At 41.0% G+C, this 14,328-nt stretch overlaps 1 protein-coding gene across 1 annotated transcript; it reads right to left on the reverse strand.

The window, feature by feature from the left end:
• Positions 1 to 154: 154 nt before the first annotated feature.
• DUSP19 (dual specificity phosphatase 19) lies at positions 155 to 7,309 on the reverse strand. The gene is made up of 4 exons (XM_082483178.1): positions 7,007 to 7,309; positions 6,695 to 6,741; positions 5,486 to 5,638; positions 155 to 1,354 (listed from the first exon to the last, which is right to left on the reverse strand). Exons 1-4 carry the CDS (start codon positions 7,236 to 7,238, stop codon positions 1,133 to 1,135), a joined length of 654 nt encoding a protein of 217 aa, XP_082339304.1. The 5' UTR covers positions 7,239 to 7,309; the 3' UTR covers positions 155 to 1,132.
• Positions 7,310 to 14,328: the final 7,019 nt, after the last annotated feature.

The following is a 14,328-nucleotide window of genomic DNA, read 5'->3' on the forward strand; positions in this document are numbered from 1 at the left end:
GATTAATACCGAGAACAAGACACAGCAGTTCATACACAATGACGTGCTACAGTTCAAATTAGTGATACGAAGAGAGAATCCTGTATCGGCTCTTCAAACCTTTCCAAATCACTTTAGCACAAAATTTATCCAAACACATTGTTCTTCTTATTTTATTGCTTATTAATATATCAAACCATTTAGAAATTGAATGAAGGCCACCAAAAATACTATTAAAATATTTTACAGATTTTTTTTTTTTTTTTAACATGCCTTCTTAAGACAGTAATTCCAGCCCGAGATATGTCAGGATGGTCAAAGTTACCTACCCTATGATGTCTGTTCTTTACACATGATGTGGAATAAAGTGAAGGGACAGCAAAGGAAGACTGAACTTAAAGAAAAGGCAGTAGCAGCAAGTCGGAGATAGGTTGTTATAAACATTTTTTGTAACTCCACTGAAATGATCTACAAAAAATCCCTGATAGGGTTCCAGCACTTTGAAGACATCAGGTTAGTGCACTCAAATCACTGCTTGATAAGAAACAGTAGAAAGACATAAAGCATTAGAGCACCCTACACATTTTGAGCATCCTCAAAAAAACATCTGTTTTAATTTCAAAAAATATTTAATGGCCCGCTAGCCCACAAAATTCAGTAAAATCCTTTTTAGTTGCAATATAAATTTAAAAAACAGTATCAAGATATTTTATTATGTGAACATTTAATTATCTAGATTTTACGACTAACTAGAATGCTTAGATTTGGTTTAGTATTAAAGTAAACAGGGCAAGTTATCTCAGTTATTTCCTTTCTCTATTGCCTGGATTTTCTGATGGTTCAATAAAAACCCCACAATTTTGTTTTTTTTTTTTTTTTCTAATATTGCAGGAAAATTGAGCTTTATCTTTTTAATAGAGCTCTAGGAAGAGCTTGTTCTTGGGCAAAACCATTTCTGAAGTCAGCAGAATACCATTCAGCCTTTGGACTACATGCTGAAAAAAAAGCGGGTCGAAGGAGGGACACAGAAAAAAAAATGTGTAGAAAAAGACTTTAAAATGCACATGTGAAAGGGGACTGCAAAATGACAGATAAAAGTACGTCCAACATCTGTTACTGTATAGTCAAAACATGTTTCACTTCTCCCTTTTGATCAGTCATGATCATTTATGCTTCCATTTGCCTTTATGTTCTGTTCTTGGTACTTGTGAAGCTGCTCCATGAAGCCAGGATTTGGACAAGCTGCAGGCCTTGCATTTTTCACCAGGGAAAAGGCTCTAGCAAAACTCAGTCTTTCTGAATTCATTAGAAAACCGATGACTATTGCTGCTGCACGAGAGACTCCTGCATTACAGTGCACCAGTACCACACCATCCTTCAAGAAACAAATGAAACGTTAGTTGGGATAGTCATTAAGTAGATTGTAACAAGTATTACAAACTTTATATAAAATCTATTAAGACTTACTAAAAGCTCCTTGCTGAGCTCAAAGTAAATATTTACACATATAATATCTCCAAACACAGACATATAAGCCCCAAATTAAATCTTTTTCTAACCAAAGCCACTTCGTAATTATCAAATACTTCAAACCTGATTCATACCTTAGAACTAAAACAACATTCCTCTGTCCCTTTCCCCAAGGCCTTGCAGCAGCCGCCTCATATAAAAAACACAATTATAGACATCTGGGATAATGAGGTATCTGACCTAAGTGGGTGCCAATTTTAAAATAAATTTTCTTTGCAATATGGACCGTATCATGTTAAAAACATAGCAAGGCAGCAAATAGCTAGGCACAGAGGCAGATTTTAGAACATCTTGTAATTTTAGTCACACGCTTCTTGTGTACTCTGGAGTTCTTCACTGAAGATTACGAATAAGGAGGATCATGCATAGGAACAGAAAAATCAGAAACGATATTGTGTGATTTGCAACAAATCTCTACCTCCCCATCACACCATTGGTACAACTGTAGTGGTTGGTACAGCTGGTACAACTAATGTCCCTTAACTGGGGGACAAAGATGCAAAATCCAACACTACTGAACATCCCATAAACTCACAAATGTGTCTCCTGGGGGTTAAATTCAGGCTTGTCCTGAATTATACTTATATGTAATGTTTTTATCCTACTTAAATGTTTCCCATAAAACCTTTGAGACACCTGAATGACTCTTTAAAAAGACACCCCAAGTTTCATTAAGAAACAATGGGCATGAGTTAACACAATGACAACTAGACAATCTAGTGTGGCTTAGGTGACGTTCGCAATGCCCAGGCTTTGTGATGTTGTCATGTTTGTACACCTGTATATGACCTGGAAAAGGCTCGGTCCAAATTGTCAGCCAAATGCCACTTTCACAAAAAAAAAATAAAAATCCTTTGCGTCTCCATATTCTGAATAGAGATACTGAAACGTGACACAATGTGCTCAAATATTTGAGGCTAAACAGATATATCCTAGATATAAACAGCCTGCTCTGTCTGCCCTTAACAAGCACAAATTATTCAACGGGCATTTTACCCAGAGGAAAAAAAAGGCCTTATAACTGCCAGGGTTCCTTTCCAGGAAGTTTATGACTTACATTACAGAGCTGGGAGTTGCAATTATCTGGTATATTAATAAATACACAGAACAGAAAATGATTCCTGCTCAAAAACTTCCCATTTAAATAACAAGACAAAAAAGTATGAAATTAAAGTGTTATCATCCTTGTTGAAGAAATGCCAAGCTGACACCAGAAGAATGACTTGCTCAAGATAACACAACAAGGTTATAGCAGAGTGAAGAACTAAATCTAAACTCCTGCAACCCAGCACAATGAATCACAGTATTTTTTTGGTTTTGCGATGGAAATCACATCCCCTTTTGCCCTGTCTGCTGGAAACTGTAATCTTCATTCCCTTTCTCACGTTCACAGGGGCATGTTTCCTGATCACACAAACTACAGCAGAGTGCAAAGCAAACTATCCATTGTAGATCTGGTGTAGTTTTTACTGATTCAGTGGGGTTTTTTTTTCAGACATAATATGACATCATCGAGATTGCTATCTAGTGGTGGCACTGAGGGTAAAAAATAAGCATTGGAAGTGATCTTTTTTTCTTTATACAGTTCATGCTTTATTTTCCTCTTTCACATTTCTTTTAATTTTTTTTTTGTGTTTTTTTTTTTTTTTAATTACTGCTGTGTTGTACATTGCCAAAAATTATACAGTGGTATCCATGGAACAAACCTGAAAATTACTGAACACGAATGAACATGGGCAATAACATTAAACCAAATTTAATACTGAGAACATTTATCTTTTCTTGGTAAACCCTGTTGTTTTTTTATACAAAGATGAATTTGCCATGTAATTCTTTACTAAATTTGTATTAGACACGAATACAGAATAAAACTGAAAAACAGATTGCAGATATGAAATTAATCTTTATTTACTAAGAACTCCTTGCTACGATCTTCATATCCTAACCATTGCCTACCCAGAAATGGTCCATGGTCTTGCAACAACCTCTTAAGATTCAAAACCAAGTTGTTTGGGTTTTTTAAATTTTTTGTACAGGGAGAAGCAAAACCACCTTCCACCAAGAGAAACAGTGATTATACAGTGGTTATACACAGTGGGCAAAAAACCTCACTGAGGAAAGAAATGAAAAAAACTAAAACTTTTGGTGAAGAGCCATGGACTAATGTAGTTCCTTAGGGATTCGCTTTACTTTGCAGTAGTGCCAGGGTTTTCTCGTTAGGAGGGACAGAAAGAGCAGTAAGGAAAGACGTTCATGAATGAGCTAAGATTTCCTCCCAGAGTCTGGAAAGACAAGATTTTAGAGGTTTTATAACTAGATATTAAACAGAAAGAAAAAAAAAAAAAAAAAAAGTCCCTCATTCACAGCACTATGATTTGACATGGGTCACCTAACGTCACGGAAAATCTGCCTGCTAATGTGCAGCCTAGAAGAAAACACGAGCTCTGATCAGTATCAGAATTTGTACTATGGTGTCTACAGACTTGAGCAATTACAGTTTTAGAAAAGTCAATCCTGTTACAAGTACCAGCTGGCAGTGACTTACTGAACAGTGCAGGCTTTACTTGCATTCTCAAATTTAAGTGCTCTCATACTCCTTCATCAAGTTAACCATGTTCTAGTAATAATTTCTCGTATATCATGCTCCCTCACCAGCAAACATCTTCCCCTACGCCACATTAGGAGATGAAATAGTAGTATCTCTTTGTGGTTACTTATACAGAAAAGCACTTCATGATACAATTCATCATAGGCTTTTTTAATGCTATTTTGGCAAAGGAAATACAGTGATTCAAACCATCCAGCGATTTGTCTCAGCATACTACTATCACATGCTCCATGAATGGATCCCAGAAAAATCTGTTCCACTAATTACCTGCTTTTTTACCCAACTCTCCTGTTACAAAACTATTAATATCACTGTAGAAGTTTTCAGGAAAGCTCCTTATCTTACAAAATAGTAATAGGAACATAAACACCAGAGGCAGAAAGCAACACTGTGCAGTTATGAATGGCAAATCTCATTTAGAAATGAAGTGGAAACCGTAACTAGAAACCTTGAAAAGGTCATTAAGTGACAATGTGTATCACATAGCTCGTAAATGATAAATGAGAGAAGGAAAGAACATTGTGTGACACAAAGACAGCTGGGGCAAGATTATCTTCTTTTATCCTAATCTACATAAATAATGAATATGGTAGATATGGTGGAATAATGTGGAATAAGGTTTGGTTTTCAAGTCATAGTTTTGATACCAAAGCAACAGTCATTATAAATTACCCAATAAGCCTGAATTTAACTAACAGGAGTTGGGGATGGTCTTGGTTACAGACAAGTCTGTCAAGCAACCCCAGAAGGAATCCCTGTTTCCTATGTCAAGTCTTTTTCAGGATTTTGTTAGCAGTTAAAATCACTGGTTGGCTCCAAGAGTAATACATTCTCTGACAGCCTTGGTACATAATAACATGTGGATTCATAGCTCAGTGTGTTGCATCTTCAGCAGATGATGAAGGAAAAGCACAAGGATGGTGGACAGCTGATGACAAACCACATAGATCTGTAAAAGCCCTGTTACGCTTTCTGCTAATCCAAAACAACATACCTGATGGATAAATTGCAGAAAGTAAAAAAAGTTTCCCTCTGTTAGATGTAGTGACTTGGACTTACGATAGGATTATGATGGGGAAAGTCAACCACTGTTCCAACTGTATTAAAGAACCATTTCTTTAAAACACGCAAGACAGTCTTTTAAAAAAAAAAAATACTGGAGGGAAAGGGGATTAACAGTAGTGCCATGTCTCTAGGAATACTTAGAAATTGCTTGGATTTTCTACTTAAAATTAAAAAAGGCAATGGCAAAACTATTCATTTGGTACCATAATTCCTTTAGACAAAAGAAGCTACTTTAGATTTTAAACAGGGTAATAAATAATCTAGAGAGGATAACTAGTAGCATTAATTATTGATATACTGTACCTGGAACTTGGCTTTCTCAATAAACTCAAAACATTCTGGGAAATAGGAGGTAATATCAGTTTCTGGGAGGTCCAGAATAGAAATAGTCTTGTATATAAAGTCATCGAGGAAGGCATTTTGGACTCCATATGCCACATTTAGAACATGAGTAACCTAAGTCAAAAAAAAAAGAAAGGGAAAGAAAAAAAAAAAGAAAAAGCCATGTTCTGAAGATGGTAAGCAAAATCAGCAGTAGCAAAGGTGGATTATTCTTTAGGTATACACAGACTGTAACTTACAGAACTGCACTGCTCAGTTTTACATACACATGCTGTCTACAGTGTGTTTTTCTCCAACCAAAACTTTACTGCGTTACAATATATTGTGATAAATTTCAGTTTTTTTTTTTTTTGAGAGGAAATGAAAAGATCTGTGCTCAACCAAACACAGCCTAAAGTACGAATTTGCAACAGAAAAGGGAATTGTCAGTGCACAGATGGAAAATAAAAGAGAAAGCAATAGGAATGAGAGCACAGACCACCCAACAACCCCCCAAATTTCAAGCCTGCCCTAACCCACCAGCTCAATGTTCCTCCTACTCAGTTACCATTTACTCCAGCAGAAGGATTTCAGAGTAAACTATACCTGCGCTTGGCAGGCGAGACCACTGCTGGCCTCCTGCCACCTTTGCTCTGTTCAGGCTATGGCCAGGTAGTGGGATATTTTAACTTACAGTGAAGTGACATTTAGATGGCACCAGATGCCAGACTGGTGCACTCCCTGTCCTGCAGAAGCACCACTGTCCGAAGGCCTTATCACCCCATTACTGTAACAGAGAAGAGTAAAAAGACCAAAGTTCGGGACAGACTTAGAGCTGCTGCTTTATTTTTCTTGTTCTCTTGTTAAGGCAAGGCGGCCTGATGCTGCTTAGCATCCAAAACTGAAATGCATATGGCAATGCGGGAATCTGTCCCATTAAACAGCTCTAAACAATCATTAGTCTTGCAGGAGAGTATTTCAGCTTCTTGTGAAGCTCGCAGGCATCCATCCATCCACCCATCCATCCACCTGCAAATGCAGCAGCCTTTTAAACATGCAAATGTAATGTAATTTTTTCTTAAGGTTACTTGAGAATATGTCAGACTTTTTAACTTAAAAAAAAAAAAATAAAAGAAGAAACCCACTGGCAATCGCTGTGCGAGATGCACTTTTATTTCCCCGTCCCGTTACCTTATACTTTCTCATCGTCTCCAGGTCGTGAGCGGCATCCTGCGACCCTGCAGACAAAGCCACCCGGTTGCCGCGCTAGACCACCTCCTCGGCAGGCGGCACCGCGCCCTCCCGCCGCTCCGGGAAGCTCCGGGACCCCTTACCCCCAGCAAGCGGATGAACCGCGGTCTATCGGGCAGCAGCGACTACCCCGGCGGACACCCCCCTCCCCCCCCGGCCCCGGCGACGCAGGACACAGCGCGCCGCCACCGCCACCATCGGGGCTTCCCACCGCCACCACCGGGGCCTCCCGCCGGTCCCGGCCCCACTCACCCAGCAGCAACCAGGGCTTCACAACGCCGACCTGGAGGTCGGCGCTGAGGTCCTGCACGTAGCCGCCACAGCCGCCGGGCGCCGCCGCCTCCTCCTCCTCCTCATCCACCTGCAAGCAGGCGCCGCGCCACGTCTCGATGATCCTGCGGCCTGTCAGCGTCGTTACGCGGGTGCGCTGCTTCCGCAGGTTGGCCCTGGAGAAGCTGCGGATCTCCTGGGTGAGGGAGTGCATGGCCCGGGCACTCACCACCGCTTAATCCCGCGACTCACGGCCCGATCGCTCGCCGCCCCGGTACCCTTCGGCTTCCTCCGGCCGCTGCGCCAGGCGACCCGCGATTGGCCGAGCGCGGGCGGCCCCCATTGGCTGCCGGCCCCCATTGGCTGCCGGCCCCCATTGGCTGCCGGCCCCCATTGGCTGCCGGCCCCCATTGGCTGCCGGCCCCCATTGGCTGCCGGCCCCCATTGGCTGACGACCCCCATTGGCTGACGACCCCTCGGGGGCGGTGCCTGGGCGCGCGGCCGTGGGGGCGCGCGGTGAGGCGGCCGCGCGGTGAGGCGGCCGCGGCGGCGGCGGTTTTCGCCGTGGTGCGGCGGGGTACGGGCACCGGCACCTTCTGCCCGGTTTCGCTGTGGGACGGCGGGCTCGGACCGGCCGTTACCGGGGCTTGGCACCGCGGCCTTCCTCTTATCCGCTGCGTCGAGCTTTCGGAAGGGCAGGTGTGGGAAATAAACTCCCCGCGAAGCGTTTCAGCTCGGCCCAGGGAGCCGAGAGCGGCTGGTCTGTGGTGGGGTCCGTCGCAGGAGGTTTTGGGGTCAATCGGAAGGTTTGCCGATGCTGTTTCTTTAGTGCTTATAAGACTGGGAGAAAGCTCTGAGTTCGCCTAAAACTTTGGGGGTTTATGTATTTTTATTTTATATTATTATTTCTGGGGTTTTTGTATGCCTGTGAAGAATGCAGTGAGTGTAGTTAAAGCAGCCTTTCAATTGAAAATGCCCATTTTTAAAATAAGTGCTGCTGTTTTGAAAAACAAACCATGCAGCAATGCCTGTCTGACTGTAATTGGGGCTTGCTTCATGGGAAGCATGGGGAAATACTGTAAGCAGCTAAACGGAAAATACTAAAGTTATATATTTTTTTTTTTTCCCTGGAGTCATTGTGCTAGTGACCAAAAGCTAAACAAAATCAGCTGCTTATGTTTACCAAAGAGGCAAAACAGGAAGAAAATGGAGGCAAGGTGAGGGTGGTTTTCCCTTATTTCCAAACCACTTAATGCCCATGTTTTCTCTATAAAGTACTATTTGTAGTGTTACACAGCTGGTATATAAGTATGTGAAACTTTTGTTTATGAAGTTAAATGGTAATGTTGTTAACTTAAATGGTGCCAGAAATACATTTCAGTTTTTTAACAATCCTTCATGCAGCTTTGTAGAATTAGGATGTGTTGCTATCGTATTTCCCCTCTGATGTTATAGTATTCCTCAAACCTACCCTGGCAGGATGTGAGGACTCTGAAAAGATCCATCTGATAGTTCCCTAGAATGCAGTACAGAACAAAGTAAACTTAGTTGCACGTAAAGTGGTCTACAAATGCTGTGTCAATTCAAGAAGCAGAGAACAGCATTAGGAACTGCAAGAGCATTAGTTATTTCTAGAAATGCCAGAGACAATCTTCTGACAGGAAATAGACAAAATCATGTTAATTTGAAAAAGACAGAATACCCCACACACTGTCTGGGAAAGCAAGAGTCTAAACCAAGAGATAAAAATCAAGGAAGATGCTTAGGGCAGGGAGAGGAACAGAAAAGAGATCTGGGCTGGATCAGACATCAAGGTAACAAAGGTGCCAAAGAGAAGGTTCCAGGACAAAACATAATTCTCAGCAATCGGTTTCTGCAACAAAAAATAAATTTTAAATACAAGTAGGAGGTTTTGTAACATTCTGCATGGTAGATGTGTATTCAGTAGCCTCCCTGAAAGTCGACTGTGGCTCATAGCAGTTAAGTTAGAACAATAATGATGTCAAAGTTGATTCATTCATTTTTGTTAAGGTCTAATCAATAATTGTGATGAAACTGATTAGAAAAAAGCAATGGAAAACTTTAGGTCTGTGGGTTAAGCCAGCAATTGCATAGTATTTCATGGCTGTTTTTCAAGCTGCATTGGCTTGCTACAGCTGCCTCTGTGAAAGACCAAGAACAGTAGAGTATCCCACAAGAGTGCGGAGAGCCTTGTGCATCAGGAAATTGGCAAGGCCTGAGCAAAATTTGCTTGCAGTCCAGACCCAGAAGGCTGCCAGTAGAGTAGCAAGGCTGTAGGATGCACTTTGTAACCAACTTCTGCCCTGTACCACGACAATGGGACATGCTGTGTGTTTGCAAGACTAAGCTGCGATAGATCTGCAAGATGCTTATATTAAACTTAATAATAGAACTACATGTTATTTGTTAACCTCTGAGGAACAGTCTGCAATATGCTTGGACACAGAAAGGCAGCTGATTCAAAAGCAATCAATTCATTTTCTGCTAGGAATGTTTATCATTGTTATAACTACTTTAAACACCAGGGGTCACTCTGGACATAAAATCTGTACTATTGTTAGCTTTCTGAAATACAAATATTCTGCAGATGTTAATACACAGAATTAGTAAATTATTAGTTAATTAGTGTATCCATAGCATAAGCCTTAGATCTAGCCAGAATATTCATAGGCACCATTTTTTGTGATGTAGGCGTTTACATGCTGCTGTCAAGTTGGTCATACTTTCCATTACAAGATAGAAGATAATAATGAGATTAGAGATTACAACTGGAATCTCAGTTCACAGATTAACACTTCCTCTTGCATGCTTTGCTGAGGGTAGAAGACTTCTCTAAAGATATGGCAGGAGCTGGATGCTGTCTCTACTTCATTGGTTGAATGCATTTATGGTATTGTTGGATATTCAGGTTTTGAGTAAACTGCCTACCAATGCAAATACTGTATCGCTTTCAGCAATTTTTAACTTCATGGTTCTTCTGTTTTGTCTGTCAAGAAATTCAGCAGAACCTTTTCTAGTGGGTATAAACTAAGAAACGTGTAAATAGACATTATTACAGAAAGCAGCTTGTACACATTCAGAAAGCTCATATGATGATACATCATCTCTCTGTTGTATTTGTTTCCTTCCACTATTCATTTTGGTCTAGGTACTGCCTGTACTTAGCAATGCAAAAGAGCTAGCTTCTGTCAGAGAAATGATAATCAGACATTCCAGATAGCTGAGAAACCAGCCTTGCACTCTGAAGAATGCATATGTTAGAGGGTTGAACTTGATTGTAAAATGCACCAAAAACTGAGGGTCAATTGCTTATGTCAGTAATTTAACTGAAGCAGACAATCAAACCCAAATTAGTACACTAGCTTCATCACATTTCAAACTGCAATAGCGAGATGACTTTGAGAAGAGAAATGGGGCAAAAATCAAAATATTGTCAGCTATTATCTAACCAATAATACAAGCTCTGCTGCAGACTGTATGTTCGTTAGTTGAAAATAACTGTGCACCAGTTGGTCACAGGATGACTATGAATCATGATTGTAGTGTGGTGATGAGAAAGGCGAGTGTGACTGTAGAATGCATCAGGAGGTATTTGAAATAGGGAGAGGGAAATAATAATGGTGGTGTATAAAGTTCTAATAAGTATTTTCTGAAGTGCATGGTGCTATTTGGGAATGACTGTATTCACAAAAGATGATCTCATACTTGAAACAAAGAATAGCTTAAAGCTTAAATTGCACTGTGTATGTTAGACTCTCATCAAAGCACTCTGTGGTACTTGGACCCCTTGGGACAGGCAGCTCCTGTCCATACTGACTTGAGTGGGAATAGCTCCCTGGCATAGTGACTATTTCACCACCATTTATGCAAGTGCACATACAAGCACTTCTAGCAATGACTTGCCTGATACGCTCCGAAATGGTGTGCCCCACACAGGGTGGAGGCCCATACCTGATGCAGCTTTGCATCAGGTTTCAGCTTTGCAAAGTTGTCAAAAGATGATGCCTACTCTTGCTGTCTTTCCTATTTCTGAAGAAGGAAGCAGTTTGGAGGCACAAGCTCAGGATCATTCACACCCTAAGCAACAGGGCAAGAGGGTAGACAGGAAGATCACATTTCCTTTCAGAGGCATTTGCTTTGGGATATGTCTGTGCTCCATGCCATTTCCCTCATGTAGAGAGGTCTTGGCTGAGAGACAACCACTCACTTGTTCTAATCGATTTGATTTCCATCCTTTGGACTTGTCTACATCTAGTAGGCATGGAAAGAATATTCTGGAAGAAAACTAGGTCCCAGCAAAGTGAGAGTGAGGCTGATGGAGAATGACTTGTCCACTTTTCCAGCCTGGTTGTGTACATTTGTCCTATATCCTGAATGAGGATGCAGATACTACCTCTTTTGTCCTGGTATCCAGTAACATGCCTGGAAAATCTGTCTTAAGTGGGATCCTGACTGGGAAGTGAAACATATGATCTTAAAAAGCTACTTAAAAGTGTAGACAAAATCTTGAAGTGTCATTTTATGGGGAAGAATTAATTTGTAGCGAGGCTTCTTCTGGAACTGAATATTGTGAGGAGGGAAAAGTTTGCAAGGATTCTCAGTTTTGTGTACTGAGATCACTACGTCACTGAGGTGAGCCATATAGGCCTAAGAAACTGTAAGTTTGCCAATTATTGTAGGTTGATTCATTTGTGGTTTTTTTTTTTTTTTTTTCTTCTAGGATGGTGGGAAGAAGGGGTGAAGTTAGGGGCAGACTGTTAAGTATATGGCATTTTAAAAGTGTTGCCATAGTAGTTGGCCCAAATGGGGAAAGTTATGGGAAACAGGACCACACTGAAGGCTGCGTACAGACAGTTACCAAAACAAAAAGTTGATAGGGCATTCCTGGACATACTGCTGTAGTTACACATACTGTGACCTGGTTGTTAGTGAGCCAGACTTTAATGTAAGGTGTTCAATTGTTTCTGGATTTCTGGCTCTGCCAGTTTGTAACACATAAGAAGCACTAGGCCCTATTGGCTGAACAACAACGGGCAGTTACTTGTGTGTGGGAACAGGGTGAGGCCAGAGGTGGTGGGAGTAGTCTTGAAACTTTGTGTGTGCTTTGGTTCTACATAATTGTGGTGCTCATTTACTGCTGCAGAGGATTTCCCATTGTAGGGACTACTATATATCCTAAGCACACATTTACATATCCTCTCTTCCTGTATCCCTTTAACATACAAATCAAAACATCCATTAAAGCTGTGCTTCTAATATATGCTACATCATTCTTGATCAGCTTTACTTATGTAGTGTTTCTTCAGGTGAGAGCAGGGGATGCATCTTGATCAAGCCCGGAAACAGAGCCAGGTCCTCAAGCCTTTGAGTCTGTAGCCTGTGAGACAGAATTGGTGATCTGATGCTGACAATGTGCATATGAAAGTCCAGTCCACGCTGCAAAAGACTGTGAATAATCAGAGGCCCAGTCATTGCTCCTAATAACGTTACTAAGTCTGTGGACCTCCTCCAAACGCTACCTTCTATCTCTGGCCTGAAGGGTAGGCAGCTTCTCTTGATTTTATTTATTTTAAGCAGCATTGTTTGCTGGTTCTTATAAAGCTAGCCTGAACCAGTGGTGGTTCCACTGGCATAGCTCATCATGTTGCTGCAGGGAAGTTTCCCCAGAAGCAAAACCATGCCCATAACCAAAGGCACGGCCCTACAAACACTTATCAGGGCATTCCTCTCTGCTCCCACCACACTTTGTGAGCAATCCATGCAAATGAGCAGGCTGATTCACTGATCTAAAGATGTATACTTTTATGGTTTGTCACAGATTATGCTGAATAATGAGCACTGAGGAACAGGATAGAATGCAAAGCTGAAATGTGTAATAGCTATAGGGAGTATCTCTGGGGACCTGTTGGTCTGAGGAAGATCTGGCACAACTCACGTCTGTGTTACATAAGTAGTATCTGAATTCCACTCCCAATTGTGCTCAGGTTCCTCCTCTCCAGGAGCACTTTGACTTGCTTCAGTGCAATCGTATGAACAAAGAGAGAGAGATATAATGCTCATGTGTTCATGAACCTTGCTGTAAAACCAGGTATGTCTGCTCAGTAGTAGAGACACAGGCAAAGTTAATCAGGGAAAGGAACAGTCTATCAAGAGACTACAAAAATGTGACCCATCTTAACGGAAATGTACACATACAAAACACCTTCCATTCAGGCTAGCTGCTATGCAAAGGAGTGATGGTTAACTATATAGTTAGCGCAGACCATCAGTCACCAAGGCAGTTGTTCTCCACCATTTGTGTGTTATTTCATTTTAAGAATACCTTCACTTCAGAAAAAAACAACTTAAGAGAAGTTAGTTTTGCTGTAAGGCCTGAAAAGAACCTGTAAGGGTCAGGACCTTCAAAAAGAGCAGAGAAAATCTGAGCTTTTCAAGAGAGATGATGTTAACATAGGTGAGCTTCTGTAATGTTTTCAAGTCCTTTGAAACACAAAGCATGGTTTTCTTTCTCCATTTTAGGGGGCAAGGGTGAAGTAAAAGGTAAAATTATGATTTTTCAGTGGCTGACCTTTATGACTACCTATGATTTGGTTTTTATCAGAACACTCAAAAGTGTAATTTCCAATCTGCACTTCAGCTTCTAGCAGCCTACTTGTGCCTAAATGCAATTAATCTGTCTCCTAACCTTCCTGTTTCTCTACAGGTTTATTTCAGTGGTCATTCAAAGACATAAGAGCTACTTCAGAACAAAAGTCCCCAAAAGTTTCTCTTGCAGCAAAGACAAAGCATACAGCCTGGAACATTAAAATTAAAGAAGGTAAAATCAAAGTTTATTTTAGAGTTCTTGTAGCATCTTATATGTTGTTTTTGCTTATGTGTAGCTTCCACAGGCATAATAAAATACTAACTTTACCATTTCTACCAGGATGCATAGCAAGTTTTTCTAGCTTCACAGAGTTCAGGAAGGAAACCATTATAGCTTCTAGTCAGGAACATAAACCAAATGCAGTAGGAGAATTATTTTGTAGATTAGCTTAGTCAGACTGGAAGTAGGGCCTGTTCTTACTGTTTACCATGAAGAGACGCCTTCTTTAAATAGGGGTTAAGGTGAAATGGAACATGCATAAGCATAGCATTTCACTTCCTGAAAAAAGAAAATAAATTGGAGAATATGGTTCCTCTGCATTCCCTTTTCTTGCCTTAGCATATTGCCAATATTGCATTGTGCTTGCGTGCTTGTGTGTGGGAAGAAGTTCCCTGCAGGCAGGGAAGGAAAGTGAAGC

Source organism: Vanellus vanellus, assembly GCF_965231255.1.
Source record: "Vanellus vanellus genome assembly, chromosome: 5".
In the NCBI taxonomy this organism is placed as follows: Eukaryota; Metazoa; Chordata; class Aves; order Charadriiformes; family Charadriidae; genus Vanellus; species Vanellus vanellus.